Here is a 25,220-nt window from a genome sequence, read left to right as displayed (position 1 = left end):
TGGCCAACATAGTGAAACCCTGTTTCTACTAAAAATACAAAAATTAGCCGGGTGTGGTGGCGCACACCTGTAAACCCAGCTACTTGGGAGGCTGAGGCAGGAGAATTGCTTGAACTCAGGAGACGGAGGTTGCAGTGAGCTGAGATCACACCACTGTACTCCAGCATGGACGACAGAGCTAGACTCTATCTCAAAAAAAAAAATTTTTTGTGTAGAGATGAGACCACACTTAGTTGCCTAGGCTGGTCTTGAACTCCTAGCCTCAAAGCAATCCTCCTGCCTTGACCTCCCATAGACATTACAGGCATGAGCCACTGTGCCTGGCCCTGGAAGAGGAGAGAAGGTCTGAAAAGCTTTTCTACTCGTCGAGCAATGGCATTTGCAGGTGGCACATTGAAGAGGTAATTAGGTTATTAAGTGGAATTAATGTCTCTGGAAGGAAGGGGCTAGCTATTGTGGGACTGTGGCCCCCTTGTTTTTCTTGAGCACATACCTTCTCTCCTCGTCCACTTTCTCTCCAAGCTATGAACCAGAATGAAGCCCTCATCAGATTCAGCTGCTCCACCTTGGACTTCCCAGCCACCACAACTGCAAGTTAAAAACACCCTCTATTTTTAATAAGCTACTCAGTCTGTGGTATTCTGTGATAGCAACAGAAAACAGACTAAAACACACCCTTTCTACTTCTAGTGCTGACCAACACTTTCTCCTTGTCACAAAGGCTGGATGTGATGCCCTCCGTCACCCTCAGGGAGGGAGGGGTCTCCTCTTCATTAAATATGGCAGTGGTCAGGCCAGATGCAGTGGCTCATGCCTGTAATCCCAGCACTTTGGGAGGCCAAGGCAGATGGATCACTTGAGGCCAGGAGTTTGAGACCAGCCTGGCCAACATGGTGAAACCCAGTCTCTACTAAAAATACAAAAATTAGCTGGGCATGGTGGTGCATGCCTGTACTCCCAGCTACTCAGGAGGTTGAGGCAAGAGAATCACTTGAACCGGACAGGCAGAGGTTGCAGTGAGCCAAGATTGCATCACTGCACTCTAGCCTGGGGGACAGAGGAAGACCTTGTATTAAAAAAAAAAAAATTCTATCTATCTATCTATCTATCTATCTATCTATCTATCTATCTATCTATCTATCTATCTATCTATCTATCTATCTGGGGGACAGAGGAAGACCTTGTATTAAAAAAAAAAATTCTATCTATCTATCTATCTATCTATCTATCTATCTATCTATCTATCTATCTATCTATCTATCTATCTGATTGTGGTCAGAAACAAGTAAATGTAGGGAAGCCATAAACTCAGTAATGAACTAGACTCCTTTTAGGGAGATTAGGCTGTTCCTGGTGTGTGCTATCAGAAATTCTGAAATATTCCTTGAATGCCTCTCAGAGTGATACAGTTGACCACAAACCTCCCCCATCTGCTATATCTACTTGTCTTGTCCCCCGAAATTGTTTTCTCCTTGCTTTGCTTTTCCTGATGGGGTCAGGAAACATTCCACCCGGAACTGTGGCATTTGAGAAAACAATGTAAGTAAGAAGGTCACTTTCACCTTACCCTCACGGGTCTTCCTTAACGTAGGTCATAAAAGCTCAGAAGGACTCTCTGATCTTACCCTGAAGCAGGTCACGGGACCCCCACTCCGGAGGTCCCCTCCCTATACCAGGAGGAAGAGAATATCCTTAACTCTGAACACGCAGGGACGCAGAAGAATCTGAACAAACAGGCCCTGCTAAGTTCCCGCAGTTTATTCTCATTAGATCAGATCCTTTTGCCAGAGGTGTGTAAACCAGAGCCACTCCATCTTGAATAGGGGCTGGGTAAAATGAGGCTAAAACCTACTGGGCTGCATTCCCAGATGGTTAAGGCATTCTAAGTCACAGGATGAGATAGGAGGTTGATACAAGATACAGGTCAGAAAGGCCTTGCTGATGAAATAGGTTGCAGTAAAAAAAAAAAAAAAAAAAAAAGCCGGTCAAATCCCACCAAAACCAAGATAGCCACAAGAGTGACCTCTGGTCATCCTCACTGCTACACTCCCACCAGCGCCATGACAGTTACAAATGCCATGGCAACATCAGGAAGTTACCCTACATGGTCTAAAAATGGGAAGCATGAATAATGCACCCCTTGTTTAGCATATCCACAGAAATAACCATAAAAATGGGCAACCAGGAGCCCTCGGGGCTGCTCTGTCTATGGAGTAGCCATTCTTTATTCCTTTTGTTTCCTAATAAACTTGCTTTCACTTTACTCTGTGGACTCACCCTGAATTCTTTCTTGCTTGAGATCCAAGAACCCTCTCTTGGGGTCTGGTTCGAGACCCCATTCCTGTCACACTTGTCCAATAATCACACTTCTCCATCACTGTTCACTCTTCATTAAAACTAAGCATATCACATCTGTAATCCCAGCACTTTGGGAGACCGAGGCAGGTGGATCAACTGAGGTCAGGAGTTTGAAACCAGCCTGGCCAACATGGTGAAACTCCGTCTCTACTAAAAATATAAAAATTAGCCGGACGTGGTGGTGCTTGCCTATAGTCCCGGCTACTTGGGAGGCTGGGGCAGGAGGATCGCTTGAACCCACGAGGTGGAGGTTGCAATGAGCTGAGATCACGCCATAGAACTCCAGCCTGGGCGACAGAGTGAGACTCCATCTCAAAAAACAAACAAACAAAAAACCAAAACCGAAGCACAAAAATACTCAGATTTCCCTATTTATTTCTTATGATGGCTTCCATGTCACATAAAACCTAAATACAGGGACCTGCTTTTCTCTTGCTATTCTGTTTTTGTTCTAGGGGCCTTAGTCATAAAGCCGATGATGGGTGAAGAAAAACATTTCTCTCTCCCTGCTACCCTGCCATTACGACAGGCCACAGGCAGCACTTCCAGCTGCTCCGTGGATGTGCTGCAACTTGAATTTGAACTTATTTCAAGTTCTTTGCCTTCAGAATGGTCAGGAATAGAGACCATCTTCCAGGTGAAGCACAGCCCCATCATGTCAACAGGTTTAGACGCAATGACACTGGAGAGGCTTGACTGCTGAAAGTGAAGAAGGAAAGTGCTTCCTAGGATAGGGTTTGTAAAGGAGCTTAAATTAGTGATGTTTCCTTGCATCCGGTCCATGCCAATGTGCAATTCCATTTTGTTTCTCTTTTTACAGAAAAGGCTGGCCCCTGACTCTCTGGAATTGTATGCATGAGATATTTCTCCTGAACCTACAGAGACTCAAATCCCCATGACTCAAAGGCAGAATCTGTGAAATTTTACTGTCTGATCTGGGAACAGTTTCTAGGATGTCATTGTCATCGGTTGATTGGATTTTGAGTTGACCCCCAAAAATTCAGATAAAGAACATGTGTCTGAGCAGCTCTGGTAGGCTGTGCCCCCCTTTTTTTTTTTCTTTTTTTCTTTTGAGATGGAATATTGCTCTGTTGCCCAGGCTGGAGTACAGTAGTGTGATCTGAGCTCACTTCAACATCTGCCTCCCAGGTTCAAGTGATTCTCCTGCCTCAGCCTCCTGAGTAGCTGGGATTACAGGCACTCACCACCATGCCCAGCTAATTTGTGTATTTTTAGTAGAGACGGAGTTTCACTATTTTGGCCAGGCTGGTCTCGAACTCCTGACCTCAGGTGATCCACCCACCTCAACCTCCCAAAGTACTGGGATTACAAGCACGAGCCACCGCGCCCGGCCTGCCCTTCTTTTCTTGCATGTCTTTGGCTGGTATTTAGCATGCGAACATGGCATCACTGATACTGTACTAGCCAGCTGAAAAGACGCATACACAGGCTCACACAACAAGTTATTGCCAAATTAATTATTGCTGTAAAAATGCTTTGTACCACTGAGGGGACACAGATCATGAAATTTCCAATGTATGAACTCTAGGCTACCAAATACTGCTTACCTTTGGGCGCTGTGAACCGCAAGGAAAATTCCAGTGATCTGGGGGCAGTCACAAGGCAAAGTGGTCCAAATGGCCTGAACTCAGAATCAAAGAGCCCTTCGTTTTGATCCCAGCCCATTGCTAATGAACTCTATGGCCCTGTGTTGTTTTCTTCTCAGCAGACATGAGCTAATAAGTCCAATATCCATGTATCACAATTATTTCCCAGTGAATCAACACATAGAAAGTTATACGACAATACAAAAATGTCAGGTAAAAATTTACTTGTTTGTCCATCAATCCATCTATTCACCTACTCATCCATCCATTCATCCATCTATTCTTCTACCCACCCATCTATCCAGCTATCTATCCACCTGTCTGTCTGTCCATCCATCTATCCATCCGTCCATCCATCCATCCATCCATCCATCCATCCATCCATCCATCCATCCATCTATCCATCCACCCACCCACCTACTCATCTATCTCTCTACCCATCCAGCCAGCCAGTAATCTGTCCACCCATCTATCCATCCATTTGTTCACCCATTTATCCATCCATCCACCCACCTACCCATCTATCTCTCTACTCCTCCATCCACCCAGTAATCTGTCCATCCATCTATCCTTCCAACCATCCATCCACCCACCCATCCACTCACCTATCTATCCATCTATCCATAGATCAATCCATTTATCCCCGCTTTCATCCATCCATTATTCATCTGTCCATTTATCCATCCATTCCTCCACCCACCCATCCATTCATCATTTATTCATCTATTCATTCATCTATTCATCCACCCACCCATCCATTCATCCATTTATTCACATGTATCCATCCATTCATCCATCCATCCAACTATCTATCCACCCAATCGCCCACTCATCTTTCCATACATCTATCCACTCATCCTCTCATCCATCCACCCATTTGTCTGCCCATTTATTCATTCATCCAGCCATCTATCTCTTTATCCATCCTTACAGCAAGTGATCCACCCATTCGTGCATGCAGATGGCTGTCTGTCCATTCATTCATCCATCCACCACTTCCTACCCTCAGACCCATCTATATCCACCCATCATCCACTGACCTCAAAAACTTCATTTGATCGTCTGTGCAGCAGACATGGTATGTAACGCTCAGACATCTCTTAAGGGTCTTGGTTGTCCACAAGAACCTCACAGGAGGTCTCTAAGTTGGGTTCAGACCCTGGTAATGAAAAACAGAAATAAAAGTGATTTAAAGAAAGCTGATGGAGACCTGACTTTAGCAAACAGTGAGATAAAAATGTACGCCTCTGTCCTGTAAAATAAGTTGGGAGAGTGAGTCTGGGGCTGGCATGGCCATCGTGCTATGTCACCAGCCACCCTGACACCTTTGCTCAACGTGTTCTGCCATGCTTAGAATACAACTTCTGGCTGGGCGCAGTGGCTCATACCTGTAATCCCAGCACTTTGGGAGGCCGAGGTGTGTGGATCATGAGGTCAGGAGTTCGAGACCAGCCTGGCCAACAGGGTGAAACCTTGTCTCTACTAAAAATACAAAAATTAGCCAGGCATGGTGGTGCACACCTGTAATCCCAGCTACTCAGGAGGCTGAGACAGGAGAATCACTTGAACCCAGGAGGCGGAGGTTGCAGTGAGCCAAGAGGGTGCCACTGCACTCCAGCTTGGGCCACAGAGCAAGAATCCATCTCAAAACAAACAAACAACACATACACAACTTCTATCCTGTAGGAGACTTCCTGCTCCAAACTGGCTGCTGGGACTTCAGTCATCACGTCATTATCCCAGGCAGGTTCAGGACGAAGCAAAGACCAAAAAAAAAAAAAAAAGAAAGAAAAAAAAAAAAAAAGAAAAGTGATTCCGCCTCCAGGAGTGGAGTGCATAGTTTCACTGCTGCAATCCTCAAACCCCTGAGGTGGGCCCTGGGGTGCGGAGCCAGGCCCTCTGGCCTTGCCTGTGTCTGATCCAGGGCCACAGATGGTCTGGGGAAAGACGGTGTCGCCGTAGGTGTCGCCTGGCACAACACAAGACCAGTGTTACCGAAGGGCCCCTGACTCAGCCTGCGGGGGCGAGTCGCCAAGGACCAGGACTCAGCCAGGCCACCCAGATAGGGGTCTTACCCCCAACCCCAAACCACGGCCACAAGTCCTCACTCCCAACCCTGTCTCTGACCTTGTGGCCGAACGTCCTTGGTCCCGCGCAGAGTGGGTATCCGCAGTGTGTCCCAAAGCCCCTCACCCCCGCCATCCCTCTCCACTGAGCGCCCCCAGCTCGGACGCTCCAGAAAGGACCAGGGGCAGTGGCTGCCTGTTGAGGCCTACGCCTTTCTGAGCAGGGAAGGGATTGCACTTTGCACCCCTTGGGGAGCGCCCTGAGCGCCCCGCGAGCAGCGGGAAGAGGGCCCCATAGTTTTCCGAGCAGAGAAGCAGGAAAAGTTTCATTTTCTCCCCGTTGGGGCTGCCTGGGAGGGTGCCTGTTAGGAACAGAGAAGGGACAGCAAGGGCGAGTGCGGAGAGGCCCACACCTCTCCAAGAAGGGCAGTGGTTTCTCTTGGCTCCAGGTAGGGACCACCTCGGGGCGTGCATTTAAGGGGCTGTAAAGAGGGAGGGACCCGCACTTTCCCGGGGGTTGCACTTTGCTCTAGTTGGCGCCGTCCTGGGCGTCCTGGCGACGGGCCTGTGGGCTGGGGGCACTCACAGTTTCCTGAGAAGGGAAGGGGGGGCGTCCCGTGCTCCCCTCGGCGCCGCCTGGGTCACCTCCGCCCGCCCCCTCCCCGGGGCCCCTCCTCCGCCCCCTCCCCGGGGCCCCTCCTCCGCCCCCTCCCCGGGGCCCCTCCTCCGCCCCCTCCCCGGGGCCCCTCCTCCGCCCCCTCCCCGGGGCCCCTCCTCCGCCCCCTCCCCCGCCCCCTCCCCCGCCCCCTCCCCGGGGCCCGGCGTTGCCGCCCCTTCCGTGTGCACGTGGAGGCCGGGGCGGGGCGGGCCAGGCGCAGCCCGGGCTGAGCTTGCAGGGCTGCTCCACTCACCCAACCTCTTCGAGTCCTCCGCGGGCTCCGCCCCACCCGGCTAGTGGGGGAGGTTCTGTCCCGCAGCCTTCGCGGGCGCGCTGCTCTCGGGGACGGTTCCTGCTCGCGTTGGGCGCACCATGGCGCGCTGGGCTCCTCGGCCTGCTCCGCCCTCTGGTGGCCGCCCCTGGTGAGCGAGCGGCGGGATCCGGGTCGGGGGACGCGGTGGGGCGCGGGTCGGGCCTGGAGATCCGCTTGGGGATGTGGGTTGCGGGGTGGTGCACCCCGCTGGGACACCCGGTCCCTGTTCCCTGCCCGGCGGGACGCGCTGTGCCCACGGGGGCCCAGGTCCGGAGGAGGCGCCTACTTTCTCCACAACGCTCTTCCTGGGGCCTAGTGGCAGCCGTTTCAGAGGGAAAGGTCGGCGTTTCTTTTGTAAACCAAAAAGTACCTGGGACAAGTCTCAATACATTTGAGTTAATTTGGCGGAGGTCAGGAAGGAACCCTTTCTCCAAAGGTGATACTGAGGGCTTAGGTATTTAAAGGGGGGGAAGCACGCTGGAGGGGAAAGGAGGAGGAAGGCTCATTTTACCCAATTTACTTGTTGCAAAAGAAAAGGAGCAGGTAGAATAGTCAATTATGTGTTTGTCTTACGCTCACTAAATTGGCACTTTACTAAGATAAGGTCAACAGAGTTGTTGCATTCTTTCTCTGCATCTATCTGCTTGGGAACAGAAGGAAAGACAGCTTTTTGCCTAATTCAGCTTCCAGCTTTATTTTTTATTATTATTATTATTATTATTATTATTATCATCATTATTTTGGCAGAGTGAACTGGGGTTCCAAGTTTTAATTTTCCTTCTACACTTTTCAGAATCGCAAGCTCTTAAATTTAGAGGGACCTGGGGAAGAGGTGGCATCCGATTCACCCCAACCCTGGTGACGTTCTTAGGGATCTCTGCCCCTTTGCATGAGCCCCTCACGTCCCCTGTTATCTCCCCACCGCCCCCCAGGATTCTGGGACCTGGGTCTTGGTTAGGGCAATTGGGGAGGTCTCCCTGGAGCAGCCTCCCGGAGCCACGCCCTGCATCCCGGGCCTAAATTTGGAATTGCTGGGAGCCTGAGACCCGGGGTGGGGGAGGGGAAGGAAAGTTAGAAAAAATGTTCACTCCTGAAAACGTTCAAAAATACTTTGCGGGCCGGGCGCGGTGGCTCACGCTTGTAATTCCAGAACTTTGGGAAGCCGAGGCGGGAGGATCACTTGAGGTCGGGAATTCGAGACCAGCCTGGCCAACATGGTGAAACCCCATCTCTACTAAAAATACAAAAATTAGCTGGGTGTGATGGTGCACATCTGTAATCCCAGCTACTTGGGAGGCTAAGGCACGAGAATCGTTTGAACCCAGGAGGCGGAGGCTGCAGTGAGCCGAGATGGGACCACTGCACTACAGCCTGGTCGACAGAGTGACACTCTGTCTGAAAACAAACAAAAAAAAAATTAGCGGATACAGGCTCCAGGAATTTAAGCCCGTGCGCTGTGCGACAGGTCCCTGTGAAAAGCGACACGTGGGGGTAGAAATGTGCCCCTACCAGATTGTCCGTGTGTGCCAGAGGAGAATTCGGAAAACAGAAAAAATACCGGGAAGGAAGGCTCCCCTGCCATCCCCGACACTGTTACCTTAACAGTGTTTTTCTTTATTTTTTATTTTTGTAGGTACATAGTTGGTGTATATATTTATGAGTCTATGAGATATTTTGATACAGGCTTGCAATAAGCAATAATCACATCATGGAGAATGCAGTATTCATCCCCTCACGCGTTTATCCTTTGCGTAGCGAGCAATTCAATTATACTCTTTAACAACATTTTTCTATCCCCAACCTTTTAAAATAAAACAGGGGAACCTGCTGGCTGTCCTGTGTTATAAATTCCTTTTTCCACTCCCTGGTGCATTTTTGGTCCTTAATATAGTCAGGTTTTTTTTTTTGAGACAGAGTCTAGCTCTGTCGCCTAGGCTGGAGTGCAGTGGTGCAATCTCAGCTCACTGCAACCTCCTTCTCCCGGGTTCAAGCAATACTCCTGCTTCAGCCTCCTGAGTAGCTGGGATTACAAGCACCCACCACCATATCTGGCTAATTTTTGTGTTTTTAGTAGAGATGGGGTTTCACCATGTTGGCCAGGCTGGTCTTGAACTCCTGACCTCTGGTGATCCTCCTGCCTCGGCCTCCCAAAGTGTTGGGATTACAGGGGTGAGCCACCACGCCAGCCTAGTCAGGCTTTTAAGTAGACCGGCTTGCAGGCAGTGTCGTGTCTGGACTGGCCTTACCTGTAGGGTCCAGCCCTACAGGGCTTGGCGGGTGTTCCCCCGTGTGTGGAGACGAGAGATCATAAGAAATAAAGACAAAAGACACATAGATAAAGAGAAAACAGCTGGGCCCAGGGAACCACTACCACCAAGACACCGAGACCGGTAGTGGTAGCGGCCCTGAATGGTTGGGCGCTGATAATTTGTTGTATACAAGACAAGGGGGCAGGGTGAGGAGGGTGAGTCATCCAAGTGATTGATAAGGTCAAGTAGCAGAGAGGGAAGGCAGCATACGTCAACGTTTTCTTCTATACACTTATCATAAAGATCAAAGACTTTAAGACTTTCACTATTTCTTCTACCACTATCTTCTAAGAACTTTAAAGAGGAACCTGGAGTATGGGAGGAACGTGAAAGTGGACAAGGAGCGTTGAAGCACAGCACCACAGGAGGGGGCTTAGGCCGATGACTGCGGGCAGGCCTGGATCATATCCAGCCTTCCACAAGAAGCTGGTGGAGCAGTGTTCCCTGGCTCCTAAAGGAAAGGAGACTCCTTTTCGTGGTCTGCTAAGTAACGGGTGCCTTCCTAGGCACTGGCATTACCGCTTGACCAAGGAACCCTCAAGCGACCCTTATGCGGGTGTGATAGAGGGCTCACCTCTTGCCTTCTAGGTCACTTGTCACAATGTCCCTTCAGCACCTGACCCTATACCCCCCGGTTATTCCTTGGTTATATGAGTAATACAACAAAGAGTAATATTAAAAGCTAATGATTAGTAATATTTATACTAGTGATTGATAATGTCCATGATCATCTCTATGTCTAATTTATATTACAACTATTCTTATTCTAACCGTTTTCTTTATTACACTGAAACAGTTTGTGCCTTCAGTTTCTTGCCTCGGCATCTGGGTAATCCTCCACCCACACTTACCAGGGCTGAATATATTTAGGATTAAAAGCCTGCATGCCCGGCTCTGGGGAAGACAGAGGAGGCCGGGTTTGCTCAGCAAAATTTCTTCTTAATAGTATGTAACTCAGCCTAGAGCATCTCTTAGGAGTCCGGCCCTCTATGTTTAAGGAGGAATTGCTAATGGCTTTCCACATTTCAAAAAATGTGCCCTGGGCATCCTAGAAATTGTGCTTTCAATTGGTAGAGATTAGAGACAGTGAGGCCTGCTCCATAGGGGGAACCTTAGAGGAGCTGGCAGCCTGCAGGGGAGGTTCCGAACAGGGCTTCATGTTTTTCCGTTTTCTTTATTTTTTATTTATTTAATTTATTTATTTTGAGACAGAGTCTTGCTCCGTTGCCCAGACTGGAGTGCAGTGGCGCAATCTGGGCTCACTGCACTCTACACCTCCTGGGTTCCAGGGATTCTCCTGCCTCAGCCTCCCAAGTAGCTGGGATTAAAGGTGCCCACCACCACGCCCGGCTAATTTTTGTATTTTTAGTAGAGACAGGGTTTCACCATGTTGGCCAGGCTGGTCTTGAACTGCTGACCTCAACTGATCCACCTGCCTTGGCCTCCCAGATTTTTTTAAATTAATTTTTTTATTTCCATAGGTTATTGGGGAACACATGGTGTGTGGTTACATGAGGAAGGTCTTTGGTGATGATTTGTGAGATTTTGGTGCACCCATCACCCGAGCGGTATACACGGCACACTATTGGTAGTCTTTTATTCCTCACCTCCTTCCCACCCTTTCCCCGTGATTCCCCAAAGTCCATTGTGTCATTCTTATGCCTTTGCATCCTCACAGCTTAGCTCCCACATGTGAGTGAGAACACACGATGTTTGGTTTTTCATTCCTGACTTACTTCACTTAGCATAATAGACTCCAATCCCATCCAGGTCGCTGCGAATGACATTCCTTTTCATGGCTGAGTAGTATTCCTTTGCATATACATACCACAGTTTCTTTACCCACTTGTTGATTGATGAGCATTTTGGTGGGTTCCACATTTTTGCAATTGCAAATTGTGCTGCTTTTAAAATGCGTGTGCAGGTATTTTTTTCATAGGATGACTTCTTTTCCACTATGGAAAACAGTATGGAAGTTCCTTAAAGAACTGAGAGTACAACTACCATTTGACCCAGCAATCCCGCTACTGGGTATTTTCTCTTTTCTTCTTAACTGTCCTTCCTTCTTCCTGGCAGGCTACCACCGTAGACATGATGGCTCTGTAGGGTTTTATCGGCTGCATTTGTTCCCAAGCCACCTGCAGAAAGGGTTTTTCTCTTGTCTCTCTGCAAATTCATTTCTTCATCCTTCATGCATTCCTTCCTTCCTTTGCACCTACGGTGTGCTTGGGGTCAGGAAAATATATCCAAGGGAGTTCTGGTGGCCTAAGAATTCTGTTTCCTGGAGAAGAAAGGCATGTAACAGGCAGACAGGCGATAGGGCGACAGGGACCACCATACTTGCATCAATAACGATGATTTGCAGGAGTGTTGGTTTCTGTGTAGCCCCTCGAGTTTCCTTCATGGAAGCCTCCTTATTCGCCCTTCCCAATTGAAAAGTGCCTCAACTGTAGTTGGGATTTGAAAAGCTTGAAACTAGATGGCCCCTCTGACATCATGGTAAATTGTCACATCAGTTTGTGGGGCATAGCTGGGTTGGGAAAGCCACTTCTTGGACACCCTCTAGCCTAAATGTGATGACAGTCATCTGTCTCCACCTCTTAGGGTCTCCCTCAAAAAAGCTGTTGGGGACGTGGGAGGAGAGGATGGTGGGATGAGGAATCAGCAGGAGGGACTTGTGTGCAGGGAGAGTTGGAATTCCAACCTGGTACTGGTGGCACAATTGATTTAATACATTTTTTCTCTCTCTCCTCTCTCGTGCTCTCTCTCCTTTCTCGCTCTCTATTCTCTCTCCTCTCTTCTCTTTCCTCTCTCTCTCTCCTCTCCCCGTCTCTCTTCTCTTTCTCCTCTCTCTTCCCTCTCTCCTCTCTCTGTCTCCCCCTCTCTCTCCTCTCTCCTCCCTCTCTACTCTCTCTCCCCCTCTCCTCTCTCTGTCTCCCCCTCTCTCCTCTCTCCCCCCTCTCTAGTCTCTCTCCCCCCCCCCCTCTCCTCTCTCCCCCTCTCCTCTCTCTCTCCCCCTCTCCTCTCTCTCTCCCCCTCTCCTCTCTCTCTCCCTCTCTCCTCTCTCTCTCTCCCCCTCTCTTCTCTCTCTCCTCTCTTTCCCCCTTCCCTCTCTCTCCTCTCTCTCCTCTCTGTCTCCCCCCTCCTCTCTCTCTCTCCCCTCTCTCTACTTCCTTCTCTCTCTTCTTTCTCTCTCATCTCTCTCTCCTCACTCTCCTCTCTCTTCTCTCCTCTTTCTCCTCTCTCTCTCTCCTCTCTCTCCTCACTCTCCTCTCCTCTCCTCTTTCCTTTCTCCTCTCTCTCCTTTCTCTCTCTTTTCTCTCTCCTCTTTCCTTCTCATCTCTCTCCTCCTTTCTCTCACCTATCTCTCTCCTCTCTCCCTCTCTCCCCTCTCTCTCCTCTCCCCTCTTCTCTCTCTCCTTTCTCTCTCATCTCTCTCCTCTCTTTCTTCTCTCCTCTCTCCTCTTTCCTCCCTCTCCTCTCTCTCGTCTCCTCTCTCCGCTCTCTCTCTCCTGTGTCTTTCTCCCCTCTATTCTCTCTCTCCTCTCTCTTCTCTCTCTCTCCTCTCTCTTCTCTCTCTCCCGCCTCTCTCTCATCCCCTCTCTCTCTCTCCGTCTCTCTATGTCTGTCTCTCTCTCTCTTACTCCCTCTTTTTCTGTCTCATGCTCATCTTTTACTGTTTTCACCTGAGGGAAGAGTGATGTGAAAATAGGAATTCACTTTTTCTGAAGTGGTTAGAAATGTGGGGCCGTGGTGTGTTCTCCGCCTGTTTTGGGGTCATTCCTTCCTCATTCCTTAGAACGTTGGTATTAACAGCTGATTTCCCTCCTTTAGGGGCTGATTTGAGTTAGCAGATGCCTTTCGTGATGGAGGAAACAGTGAGGAAGTTTTTAAAGTCTCCTCTGTTGCTGGCTTTGCTGATTATCATCGAATTATTATCATTTTCGAGACATCTCTTTTGCATGATAAATGAATTGAGTTTGGACAGTGGAAACAGAGGAAGTACATGTGTTGTTTATTTTTGTTGTTGCATTTTTGATTATTATTATTATTTTTTTACCGGTATGCTGGCTTTTTTTTTTTTTTAAAGTGTAGTTTCAGAGTCTAACTCTGTGGCCCAGGCTGGAGTGCAGTGGTGCGATCTCAGCTCACTGCAACCTCCGCCTCCTGGGCTTAAGCGATTCTCAGGCCTCAGCCTCCCCAGCAGCTGGGATTACAGGCGCCCACTACCATGCCCGGCTAATTTTTGTCTTTTGGTAAGGGCTGGGTTTTGCCAGGTGGACCAGGCTGGTCTCAAACTCCTAAACTCAAGCTGTGCACTCACCTTGGCCTCCCAAAGTGCTGGGATTATAGATGCGAGCCATCACGCCCAGCCAGTATGCTGGCTTATTTTAAAATGGTTACAGTCTTTGGAACAATGTAAGGCAAATGTGACTCCCCTGACCAGGTCAGGCCTCATGGGCATATGACCTGTGCAGTCACACAGGGACCTGTGCTCACAAGGGTGCCACGGTTTATTGCTGTATTGCTGCCATCTTCAAGTTCTTCATAAAGCTGGAACAATGGGTCGCACATTCTCATTTTGCACAGGACCTCCCAAATTCTGGAGGTGGTCTGGACGCCTGATTTAGTTTTCTTTGAAAATACTTGAAGTTAAATCCTGTAGCTGGAAGATGACAGAAGGGAATTGGCAGGAGGCTACGAGTATGGGCATCCCCACCATGACAAAAACAGGGGTCCATTTTTACCTGTTTAGTGAACAGTCTCTATGCAAATTGATATTTCATTTGCTTTTCTGGTCGCTATCGAAATTGGTTTTTCATTTTCTGGTTGCTATCAAAATTTATTTTTCATTTTCTTTTCTGGTCGCTATTGAAATTGATTTTTCATTTTCTGGTCGCTGTGGCAATTGATTTTTCATTTTCTTGACTACAGGCACTGATGATCGCAACTCTCATGTCTTATAAACAGGTGACCCAGCACCCCTTGATCCCCCCAAACCAAAGCCAGATCCAAACCCCAACTGACCTGGTTTCACTGGTAAGAGCCTCTAACCCTACGGGTGGTCTCTATGTTGTTTATTGTAACATTATTTTATACTTATTAATAAGAATATTTATTCACGTTTTCTCATGTCGTTTTCTCATTTCTATCATATGACATTTACTGACAAATACTATTCTATCTAAGTATATAATAAAATACATTAATTTCTTTAATCCCTAACGTTGAAAACATCGTGTCCTCTGACATTTTAGAATTATGAATTACAAAGCCAATTTGAGTCAACTTTATCTATTCTTTTTCATTCCTTTGAAGAGATTTCTGGTATTCAGATTGTCTAGATCAATGCATATGACTACTTTTATAGCTTTTAACCTGGTTGTTTGCTTGCCCCAGAATCGCACCAGTTTGATTTGATACCAGGGTATCTGCAAATGTCTGTGTCTTCAAACCTTTTCCAGTAGCAATGATCACCTACAAAACCTTTGTCGAATAGTGTCATTATTATATCACACTAGTCTTAGTTTCACATCTCTCGTTCTGAAATGTACAAAGCATAATGCATCCCAATGGGCCATGGAGACTGCTTCTTGTGTGTATTGGATGCTTTGGCCTTTATCCTTCAATTCATGGTGCCCGCCACCAGGCCCGGCTCAGTTTTGTATTGTTAGTAGAAACGGGGTTTCACCATGTTGGCCAGGCTGGTCTCCAACTCCTGACCTCATTTGTTCCGCCTGTCTCGGCCTCGCTACCTACTGATGTATAAGCCTTCTTCAGTGATTTATCGATATAAAAGATTACCAGCCACTTATTATGAAAATGGTTTTGCACTTTATTTTTGCCTTTGAATATTTTTAACAGGAATGTTTTACAAGCAGTATGTTTATTTTTTTTAATGGTGTCTTACGTTTGTGTGGGTATCCTGCTTCATGTAACTTTTTCTTTTCCATTTAAATTGGGAATCATTTTGCTGTTGTCTCTTCTCTTGGGAGAAGTAAAACCTTCTTTTTAATTTCGTTTGAATTGTTTATAATCATAGGTTGATTCAAGGAATGGTAATGCGTTTTCAATGTTGAGCTTTTTCTTTTTTTTGTTTTGTTTTGTTTTTTGAGACAGACCCTCAAGTGGCGTGATCTTGGCTCACTGCAGCCTCCACTTCCTGGGTTCAAGCGATTCTTGTGCCTCAGCCTCCCAAGTAGCTAGGATTACAGACATGCACCACAATGCTAGGCAAATTCTTGTATTTTGAGTAGAGACGAGATTTCGCCATGTTAGCCAGGCTGGTCTTGAACCCCTGACCTCAGGTGATCTGCCCACCTCAGCCTCTCAAAGTGCTGGGATTACAGGTGTGAGCCACTGCGCCTGGCCTGAGCTTTTTCTTTGAGATTAGATTTGTCTCTTTCTCTTGTTTCCGTCAATGGGTTTCTAAAGTGTTTTTTCCTTGTTTTTGTTACTCTGAATCCATTTTCGTGTCCACTATTTTTCTGTTTATTTCTGTCACGTAGAAACGATTGTGTATGTATTTTTTTACTATCTATGAAATGATGACCCTTTGTTAAAATCCAATTTTTTTCTCGTCATTTCTGACCTTTTCTAAGAAGTCTGTCATATTATTTGGTAATGGGTTTTAAAAATTTTCCCCGTTCCTGGATTTATATGTTCTCTTTACAGTTTATTTGTAATTCAGTTCTATTGCCTTTGCTAGAAAACTCAGGACAACTTTTAATACATGGAGTTGTAAATACGGTAGACAGCTTTTTTCCAGACATTAGGGCAAAACCCCAAAGAGATTCACCTTTAAATAAAATAAATCATTTCAAGAAGTGTCTCTCTCTTCTAGTATGCTTTTTTCCTGAACACATACGTTCTTATGCTATGAGATTTCTTATTCCTTTCTATACAATATATGTGAAAAATCATGTGCTTTTTATTCATTACTTGTGTATTTTCATATGGTTTTGAAAAAAAAGATTCATTTTGATGTAGCCCCTCATGTTTCTTTCATTTGAGCCTCCTTGATCACTCCCAATATAAAATGTGCCTCGACCTTAATTGGGATTTGAAAAGCTTAGAACTAGAAGGCTGGGCCGGGTAAGGTGGCTCACGCCTGTAATCCCAGCACCTTAGGAGGCTGAGGCGGCTGGATCACTTGAGGTCAGGAGTTCAAGATCAGCCTGACCAACATGGAGAAACCCCGCCTCTGCTAAAAATACAAAAATTATCCAGGTGTGGTGGCGTGCGCCTGTAATCCCAGCTACTTGGGAGGCTGAGGCAGGAGAATGGCTTGAACCCGGGAGGCGGAGGTTGCAGTGAGCTGAGATTGCACCACTGCACTCTAGCCTGGGCAAAAGAGCAAAACTCCATCTCAAAAAAAAAAAAAAAAAAAATACAAAAACAAAACAAAGAAACCTAGAAGGCTGGCTTTGAAACTAGCATGAATGTCACATTAGTTTATGGAGCCCAACTGGGTGGGTAGAGCCACTTTTCAGACACAGATCAGAATCTGTCAGTCACAGATCAGATGAGATCACAGTCACCTGCCCTACCTCTTACGGTCCGCTTACCAGGTCAGGTGTTGCGGACCTGGGAGGAGATAATGGGGAATCAATCAGAGAGAGTTGTGTGCAGGTAGATTCTGAGTCCCAGTTGGGTCCAGGCAGCACAGTTGATTTACAAAGGACATTATTTCTCTCTCCCTCTCTCTCTTGCTCTCATCTCTTACTCTTGTCATCTGAAGGAAGAATGATGTGAAAATGGTCAGGAATTTACTTTTTCAAATGACATCCTGGTCAGTGTGATATTCAGAAAGTCTTTAGTCATGTGGGTCTCTGGTGACTTCTCCATCTGTTTCTGAAGTCATTCCTTCCTCAGAACTTGAGAAGTAACAGACTGTTTCCCTCCTTTAGGGGCTGACTTTGACTTAGCAGATGCCTTTGGTGGTGGAGGAAACCGTGAGTAACTCTTTTTTTTTTTTTTTTTTTTTTTTTTGAGACGGAGTCTCACTCTGTCACCCAGGCTGGAGTACAGTGGCCGGATCTCAGCTCACTGCAAGCTCTGTCTCCCAGGTTTATGCCATTCTCCTGCCTCAGCCTCCCGAGTAGCTGGGACTACAGGCACCTGCCACCTCGCCCGGCTAGTTTTTTTGTATTTTGTAGTAGAGACGGGGTTTCACCATGTTAGCCAGGATGGTCTCGATCTCCTGACCTCGTGATCCGCCCGTCTCGGCCTCCCAAAGTGCTGGGATTACAGGCTTGAGCCACCGCGCCCGGCCTCTCTTTTTAAGTCTGGTTACCGACTTGCTTACTGTCACCAAATTACTGTCATTTCCAAAAGACTTATCTCTTTTGCATGACCATGGATTGGGTTTATACAGTGGAAATATTGGAAATATTTGCCTTGTTGTGATTTATTCTTGTTGTTGTTGGATTCTTTTTTCCACCAGTATGCTGGCTTTTATTTTAAAATTGTTACAGTTTCTGGAATGATATAAGGCAAATGTCACTTCCCTGGCCGGGTCAGACTTCATGGGCATGTGACCTGTGCACACAGGGACCTGTGCATACAAGGGCACTATATTGGTGTATTACTCTGTAGCTGCCATCTCGAAATTCTTCATAAAATGGGAACAGTGAGTCTTGCGTTTTCATTTTGCACAGGACCTTTAAAATTCTGGAGGTGGTCTGGACACCTGGCTTAGTTTTCTTTGAAAATACTTGAAAATACTTAAATCCTGTAGCTGGAAGATGATGGAAGGGAATTGGCAAGAGGCTGTGTGTATGGACATCCCCACCATGACAAAAACAAGGGCCACTTTTTACCTGTTTAGTGAACAGTCTCTATGCAAATTGATTTTTCATTTGCTTTTCTGGCCACTATGGAAATTGATTTTTCATTTTCTTTTGTGGTTGCTATTGAAATTGATTTTTCATTTTCTTTTCTGGTCACTATCGAAATTGATTTTTCATTTTCTTTTCTGGTCGCTATCGAAATTGATTTTTCATTTTTCTGGTCGCTATGGAAATTGATTTTTCATTTTTTTTTTTGACTGCAAGGCACTGATGATCGCAACTCTCATGTTTTACAAACAGGTGACCCAGCACCGCCTGATCCCCCAAACCAAAGCCAGATCCAAGCCCCAACCGACCTGGTTTCACTGATAAGAGCCTCTAACCCTCCGGGTGGTCTCTATGTCGTTTACCCGGCAGTGATGTTCATGTCATCTGAGAAGAGGAGATTTCAGGTGAGCCTGTTCCTGCTGTTGAATTACAAGGTGATTGCAGTGCTCAAGTAGTGGAAAACCTAGATTTCAAAAATAGTTTTCGGTTTGGATTTTATTTTTCTTTTCTTGATGTCACTTCAAAGATAAACGGAACTTCCAGATAACTGAATAAGAGCTTTTAGATGTAGACTTGCTATGGGGAAAACCATCTCTGTGTTTCCTTTGGGGAAGCCAACTTGTTTTGAATAATTAGATTTTTACTGAGTGTTTTTCTTTACATGTTTGTTTAATTTTTAACACAGAACATTATCAAGATGGTCTAAATCCTGTTGACATTTTTATGGTTTTTTGCTGGTAATGTTATTATTGGCATAAGAATATTCCTTGAACATTTTCTTGTGTCATTTAATCATTTGTATCATATGACTTTACATTATTATACTACAATTATACTACATACTTAATTACATACTTTGGTTTCTTTAATCCCTAATTCTGAAGTTATGTTTCTTCTGATGTTTTGGAATTATAAATTACAAAGCAAATGTGACTGCCCTTCATGCACTTTCCTTTATGTTTGAAGATATGTTTCTAAAGTGCAAGTTGTTTAGATCAATGTTTGTGAGTACATTGGTAGCTTCTGACATGGTTTTGAAATTGCCTCAGAATTGCACCAATTTATTTTGATGGCAGCGGGGTGCGCAGATGACCCTTTCCTCACACCATCTCCGATAGTGGTGTTCACCAAAACATCTTTGTCCAATAGTGCAAAATGTCATGCTAACCTTGTCTCAGTTTCATGTCTTTAATTCTGAAACTGGAAACAAAAACAATGCATCAGTGGGCCGTGGACACTTCTTCTGTGTATGGCATAGTGTGGCTTTTATTCTTCTGTTCTAGTATGTCCGCCCTGATTTCTAGTCATTTTTGAATTACTTATAGACAATTAACATTGCCCAGTATATTATGAAAATGTGTTTCCACTTTATTGTTGCCTCTGAAAACATTTTGAACAGAACCATTTACAAGCAAGACTCGAATTTTTCTTTTTTATGTTGTCTTAGATTGGTGTGAGTTTCCACCTTTGTGTACCATGTTTTTCCTTTTAACTTCAGAACCATTTTATCACTGTCTCTCTTCCCTCTTGGGAAAAAGAAAACCATCTTTTTCTTTTCTTTTGAATTACTTACAACTATGAATTGATTTATAGAATGCTAAAATATTTGTAAAACCGAGCATTTTCATTGGGACTCAAATTCTTCTGTGTGCCTTTTTCTCCTGGTGATTTCTTTAAATGGATTTCTAAGGTGTTTTCCCGTCAGTATTGATTTGTTTTGCTGAATACATTTTTATGTGTGCTGTTTTTCTCTCTATTTCTGAACTATAGCAGCATTTTTGTGCATTCTCTCTTACTCTCCACTGAATGATGAACCTTATGAACTCCAATTGTTCTCTCTCCATTTCTTGTATTTCTAAGAAGACTGACATATGATTTGTAAGTGATTTTTAAAAATTGTCTGCTTTTCTGTGTTTTTTCGTTGTCTTCAGCGTGCATTCGTATTTTTATTGAATTGGCTTTGCTGGAGAACACATGATGGCTTTAAGTATGAGTGAAGAGAGGAGACATTTTTTTATTCCTGATTTCAAGGCAAAAACCTAAAGAGGTTCACCTTTAAATAAAATAAATTGTCTTTGCAAAACCAGATATTCATTTCAAGAAGATCTCTCTATTCTAGTATACTTTATTTTCTAAACATATAATATATAGGTTCTCATCCCGTGAGACTTCTTCTTTCTTTATACACAATATATTGGAAAAATCATCAGTTTTTTAGTGATTACTAATGTACTGTTGTTACATGGTGTTGAAAAGTGTTGGATTCAAAGTAGCCCCTCATGTTTCCTTCATTTAAGCCTCCTTTTTTCCCCTTCCCCATGTAAAAAGCTCCTGATGGCCAGGAATAGAGGTTCACACATATAATCCCAGCACTCTGAGAGGCTAAGATGGGAGGATCTTTCAAGCCCAGGAGTTCAAGACCGGCCTGGGCAACATAGCAAGACCCCCTCTCTAAAATGAAATAAAAAATTAGCAGGCGTGGTGGCACATACCTCCTGTCCCACCTGCTTGGGAGGCTGAGGCAGGAGGATTGCTTGAAGCCAGGAGGCGGATCCTGCAGTGAGCTGTGGTCAGACCACTGCACTCCAACCTGGGTGACGGAGGAAGACCCTGTCTCAAAACAAAACAAAAACAGTTGCTCTACCTTAATTAGAATTTGAAAAGCTTAGAACTGGAAGGCAGCCTCTGAAATGATCAAGAACATACCTGGTGGGTAGACCCACTTTTTAGACGCTCTCTAGCCCAAATCTGATCACAGTCATTCTTCCTCACCTCTTCGGGTCTCCCTCACAGAAGGCGTTGGGGGTGTCGAACGAGATGATGATGGGATGGGAATAAACAGGAGCAAACAGTGCGGGCAAAGTTGGAGTTCCTACTCAGTCCGGGAGCAGAATTGATTTATGAATTTCTTTCTCTCTTTGTGTCTATCTCTTTTTTCTCTTTCTCTTTCTCTCTTCCCCCCAGCCCCACACCCCGACCTTCTGATCTCTAATCTGTTCATGTGAGAGAAGAGTGATGTGAAAATGGTCAGGAATTTGCTTTTTCTAATGAGATCCTGGTGAGAGTCATATTCAGAAAAGTATTTAGTCACATGGGGCTCTGGTGATTTCTCTGTTTATGAGCTCATTCCTTCCTCATTTCTGAGAACTTTGGTGTTAATAGCCCGTTTCCTTTTTGTAGGGGCTGACTTGGACTTCGCAGATGCCTTTTATGGTGGAGGAAATCGTGAGTAGCTCTTTAAAGTCTCCGCTGTTGCTGACTTGCTTGTTATCACTCAATTATTATCATTTGCAAGAGACTTACCTCTTGAGAATGATCAATGGAACTTGTTTGCACCATAGAAACTTAGGGAGTAAGTGTGATGTTGTTGTCTGTTTTTGATGTTGTTGGACTTTTTTTTTTTTTTTTTTTTTTTTTTGCCAGTTCACTTGCTTTTGTTTAGTCTTTGGAATGATGTAAGGCAAATGTGACTCTCTTGGCCATGTGAGGCGCACAGGCATGCGACTTGTGAAGTCACCCAGGGAGCTGTGCTTACAAAGGTGCTATATTGGTTTACTGGTCTGTAGTTACCATGTTGCTCTTCTTCATACAGTTGGGATGAGGGTCCCACATTTTTGTTTTGCACAGGACCTTGCCAATTCTGTCACTGGGCTAGACAGCTGCTTTAGTTTAATTTGATGTTAAACAATGTAGCTGGAAGTGATGGAAGAAAGTTGGCAGGAGGCTGTGTGTATGGTTATCCCTGCCATGACAAGCAGCAAGCTCCAACTTTTACCTGATCTGTCAGCCATCTCTATGCAAATTGATGTTGCATTTTCTTTACTCTAAGACAGTCACAATTGCAACTCTCATTGTCACAAAGAGATGACCCAGCACCTCCTAATTCACCCAAGCCGAAGCCAAATGCAAACCCTAAGCAACCTGGATTCATTGGTAAGTGCTTCTCACTCTATGGGTTGTCTGTATATTGTCCATAGTAGAGTGGCATCCACGTCAGCTGGATGAGAGGCTTTCAGATGAGCATGTGCTTGCTATTAACTCTGTACAGAGTTATTCCATCGGGCAGGGAGGGAAGTACACAGTTTTCTGAAATAGATATTTGACTTCATTTTATTTTTAGTTTGCTGATTTTACTTCCAAGATTGTATGGAACTTCTAAAACACTGAGCACAAGATTTTCATATGAACTTGGTATAGAGAAAATGGCCTGTGCATTCCCTGTAGAGAAACTTGGGTGTTTTCAATGTTTTTGCTCTTGAATATTTGTATCAGCTATTTTGACACATGAGAGCATTCTCAGGGTAATCTGACTAGCAACTGGTTTTTGAAGTGAATTGTTGTGAAACATTCAGGGTTTTAGTTTTGTTTTTGTTTTTAATTTTTAACACAGAATCATAAATAATGTGCCTGCGCTCTTGGCATTTTGATGGTTATTTGCACTTATATTTTATATATCAGTTTAAATGAAGCAAATGTTAAGTAATAAAGCCAGTCTTTTGTTCATACTGCACTGTAACATTATTATTATTATTATTATTATTATTTGAGATGGAGTCTCGCTCTGTCACCCAGGTGGGAGTGCAGTGGCACGATCTCAGCTCACTGCAACCTCTGCCTCCTGGGTTCGAGCAATTCTCCTGCCTCAGCCTCCTGAGTAACTGGGATTACAGGCATGCACCACCATGCCCAGCTAATTTTTTTGTGTGTATTTGTAGTACAGGTGGGGTTTCACCACGCTGGCCAAGCTGGTCTCAAACTCCTGACCTCAGGTGATCTGCCCACCTCGGCCTCCCAGAATTCTGGGATTACAGGCATGAGCCACTGCACCCGGCCTATTTTATAGTTATTAATAGTCACTGAACATTTGCTCATGTCATTTTATCATTTATATCATATGACATTTACTGTCAATTATATACTCTTCTATATAGATATATAATACATTAATTTATTTAACTAATCCCTAATGTCTAAACTATTGTGTCTTCTGACTTTTTAGAGTTAGGAATTACAAGGCAAATTTGAGTCAACTTCATCTGCTTTTTTTTTTTGAAGAGATTTCTGGTATTCAAATTGTCTAGATCAATGTAGATGAGTCCTTTTCTAGTTTTTGACCTGGTTCGCCATTTGCCCCAGAATTGTCCCAGTTTATTTTGACGATGGTGTGTGCAGATGTCCCTATCGTCACACCATCTCTACTGGTTATCACCTACAAAACCTTTGTCAGATAGTGTAAGGATTGTATCAAACTTGTCTTAGTTTCACATCTCTAATTCTGAAATTAAAAAAAAAAATAGTGCATTCCAGTTAGCCATGGATACTTCTTTTGTGTATTGGATGTTATACCCTTTATTCTTAAATTATCATATGTACCTACTGATTTATAAGTCTTCTTCAGTTATTTATGGATATTAAAGATTATTAGCCACTCACTATGAAAATGTTTTTGCTATGTATTTTTGCCTTTTAATATTTTTCACAGGAATGTTTCACAAGCAAGACCTATTTTTTTTAATGGTGTCTTAAGTTTGTGTTGGTTTTCTGGTTTTTAAATTTTTTTTGATGGAGAATAATTTTGCCATCGTGTCTCCCATCTGGGAAAAGTAAAACCGTCTTTTTAATTTCATTTGCATTGTCTTCAAACATAAGTTGATCAAAGAAGTTGGGAAACATTTTCAAAGTTGAGCTTTTTCCTTGAGATTTGATGCATCTGTTTTTCCTGATGATTTCTGTCAATGGATTTCTCAATTGTTTTTTGTTTCTCTGAATCTATTTCTATGTCCACTATTTTTCTGTTTGTTTCTATAATATACAAAGGATTTTGTATATTTTTCTTTACGATCCACAAATTGCTTGCAAATTATTTTTTTTAATTTCCTCTTTTTTATATTTGTACATTTTGTTTACAGTTTATTTGTAATTTGGTTGTACTGTCTTTGCTAGATAAACCCAGGACAGCTTTTCATATGTAGAATTGTAAGTGTAGTAAACAGCTTTTATTTCAGACTTTAGGGCAAAAACCCAAGGAGATTCACCTTTAAATAAAATAAATCACTTCAAAAAGCCTCTTTCTACTCTAGTATACTTTTCTTCCTAAACATATAATAATATAGTTTCTCATACCATGAAATATATTATTTATATGCAATATGTTTGACTACTTATTTGATTTTTATTGATTACTCATGTACTGTTACATGGTTTTGGAAAAATGTTGGATTTGATGTAGCTCCTCATGTTTCTTTTATTTACATTTCCTTGTTATCCCCTTTCAGTATAAAAATTTCCCCAACCTGGCTGGGCACAGTGGCTCACCCTTGTAATCCCAGCACTTTGGGAGGCTGAGGCGGGTGGATCACAAGGTCAGGAGTTCGAGATCAGCTTGGCCAATATGGTGAAACCCCATCTCTACTAAAAATACAAAAATTAGCTGGGTGTGGTGGTGGGCACCTGTAGTCCCAGCTACTCAGGAGACTGAGGCAGGAGAATCTCTTGAACCTGGGGGAGGAGGAGGTTGTAGTGAGCCGAGATCGCAACACTGCCCTCCAGCCTGGGGGACAGAGCAAGACTCCGTCTCAAAAAAAAAAAAAAAAATTCGCCAACTTTAGTTGGGATTTGAAAAGCTTAAAACTAGAAGGCAACCTCTGAAACCATGGTGAGTTTTCACGTCAGTTTGTCTGGCACATCTGGGTTGGTAGAGTCACGTTTTAGACACCCGCTAGCCCCTCTTAGGGCCTCCCTGGCGGACGATGTTGGTTACCTGGGGGGAGATGATATTTGGACAGGAAATCAACAGGAGAGAACCATGTGCAGGTTAGAGTTGGAATTCCAACTCTGTCCAGGCAGCACAATTGGTTTATAAATTAGTTTATTTCTCTCTCTCTGGCTCTCGTCTTTTGCTGTTTTCATCAGAAGGGAGAGTGATGTGAAAATGATCAGGAATTCATTTTTCCTGTTGAGATTCTGGTTAGAGGGATTTCCAGAAAAGTATTTAGGAACGTCGGGCTATGGCGTTTTCTGCATCTGTTTACGAGATCATTTCTTCCTCATTTCTCTGAGAACTTTGGTG

At 44.6% G+C, this 25,220-nt stretch overlaps 1 protein-coding gene across 13 annotated transcripts in view; it reads left to right on the top strand.

Moving 5' to 3' along the window:
* Positions 1–7,073: 7,073 nt before the first annotated feature.
* The window catches only part of LOC139360885 (glyceraldehyde-3-phosphate dehydrogenase, testis-specific-like), a 69,474-nt gene continuing 51,327 nt past the window's right edge, over positions 7,074–25,220 (top strand). For 6 of the 13 annotated variants that reach the window (XR_011618431.1, XR_011618432.1, XR_011618429.1 and 3 more), the window contains exons 1-6: positions 7,074–7,111; positions 14,283–14,351; positions 17,222–17,266; positions 18,404–18,555; positions 21,332–21,376; positions 21,981–22,084. Coding sequence is in view for 4 of the 13 variants with exons in the window: in XM_071089248.1 (XP_070945349.1) it covers positions 18,523–18,555; positions 21,332–21,376; positions 21,985–22,084 (178 nt within the window). In the remaining 9 variants the exon portion in view is untranslated. Of the gene's footprint in view, positions 7,112–13,145; positions 13,190–14,282; positions 14,352–17,221; positions 17,267–18,403; positions 18,556–21,331; positions 21,377–21,980; positions 22,085–22,271; positions 23,739–25,220 lie in introns of those variants that run through there. The other 7 variants (XR_011618428.1, XM_071089248.1, XM_071089245.1 and 4 more) reach the window with 3 other exon arrangements.

Source organism: Macaca nemestrina, chromosome X (genome assembly GCF_043159975.1).
Source record: "Macaca nemestrina isolate mMacNem1 chromosome X, mMacNem.hap1, whole genome shotgun sequence".
Taxonomy (NCBI): domain Eukaryota; kingdom Metazoa; phylum Chordata; class Mammalia; order Primates; family Cercopithecidae; genus Macaca; species Macaca nemestrina.
Note: the sequence above shows the minus strand (reverse complement) of the source record. Positions and strands in the feature narration are given on the sequence as shown.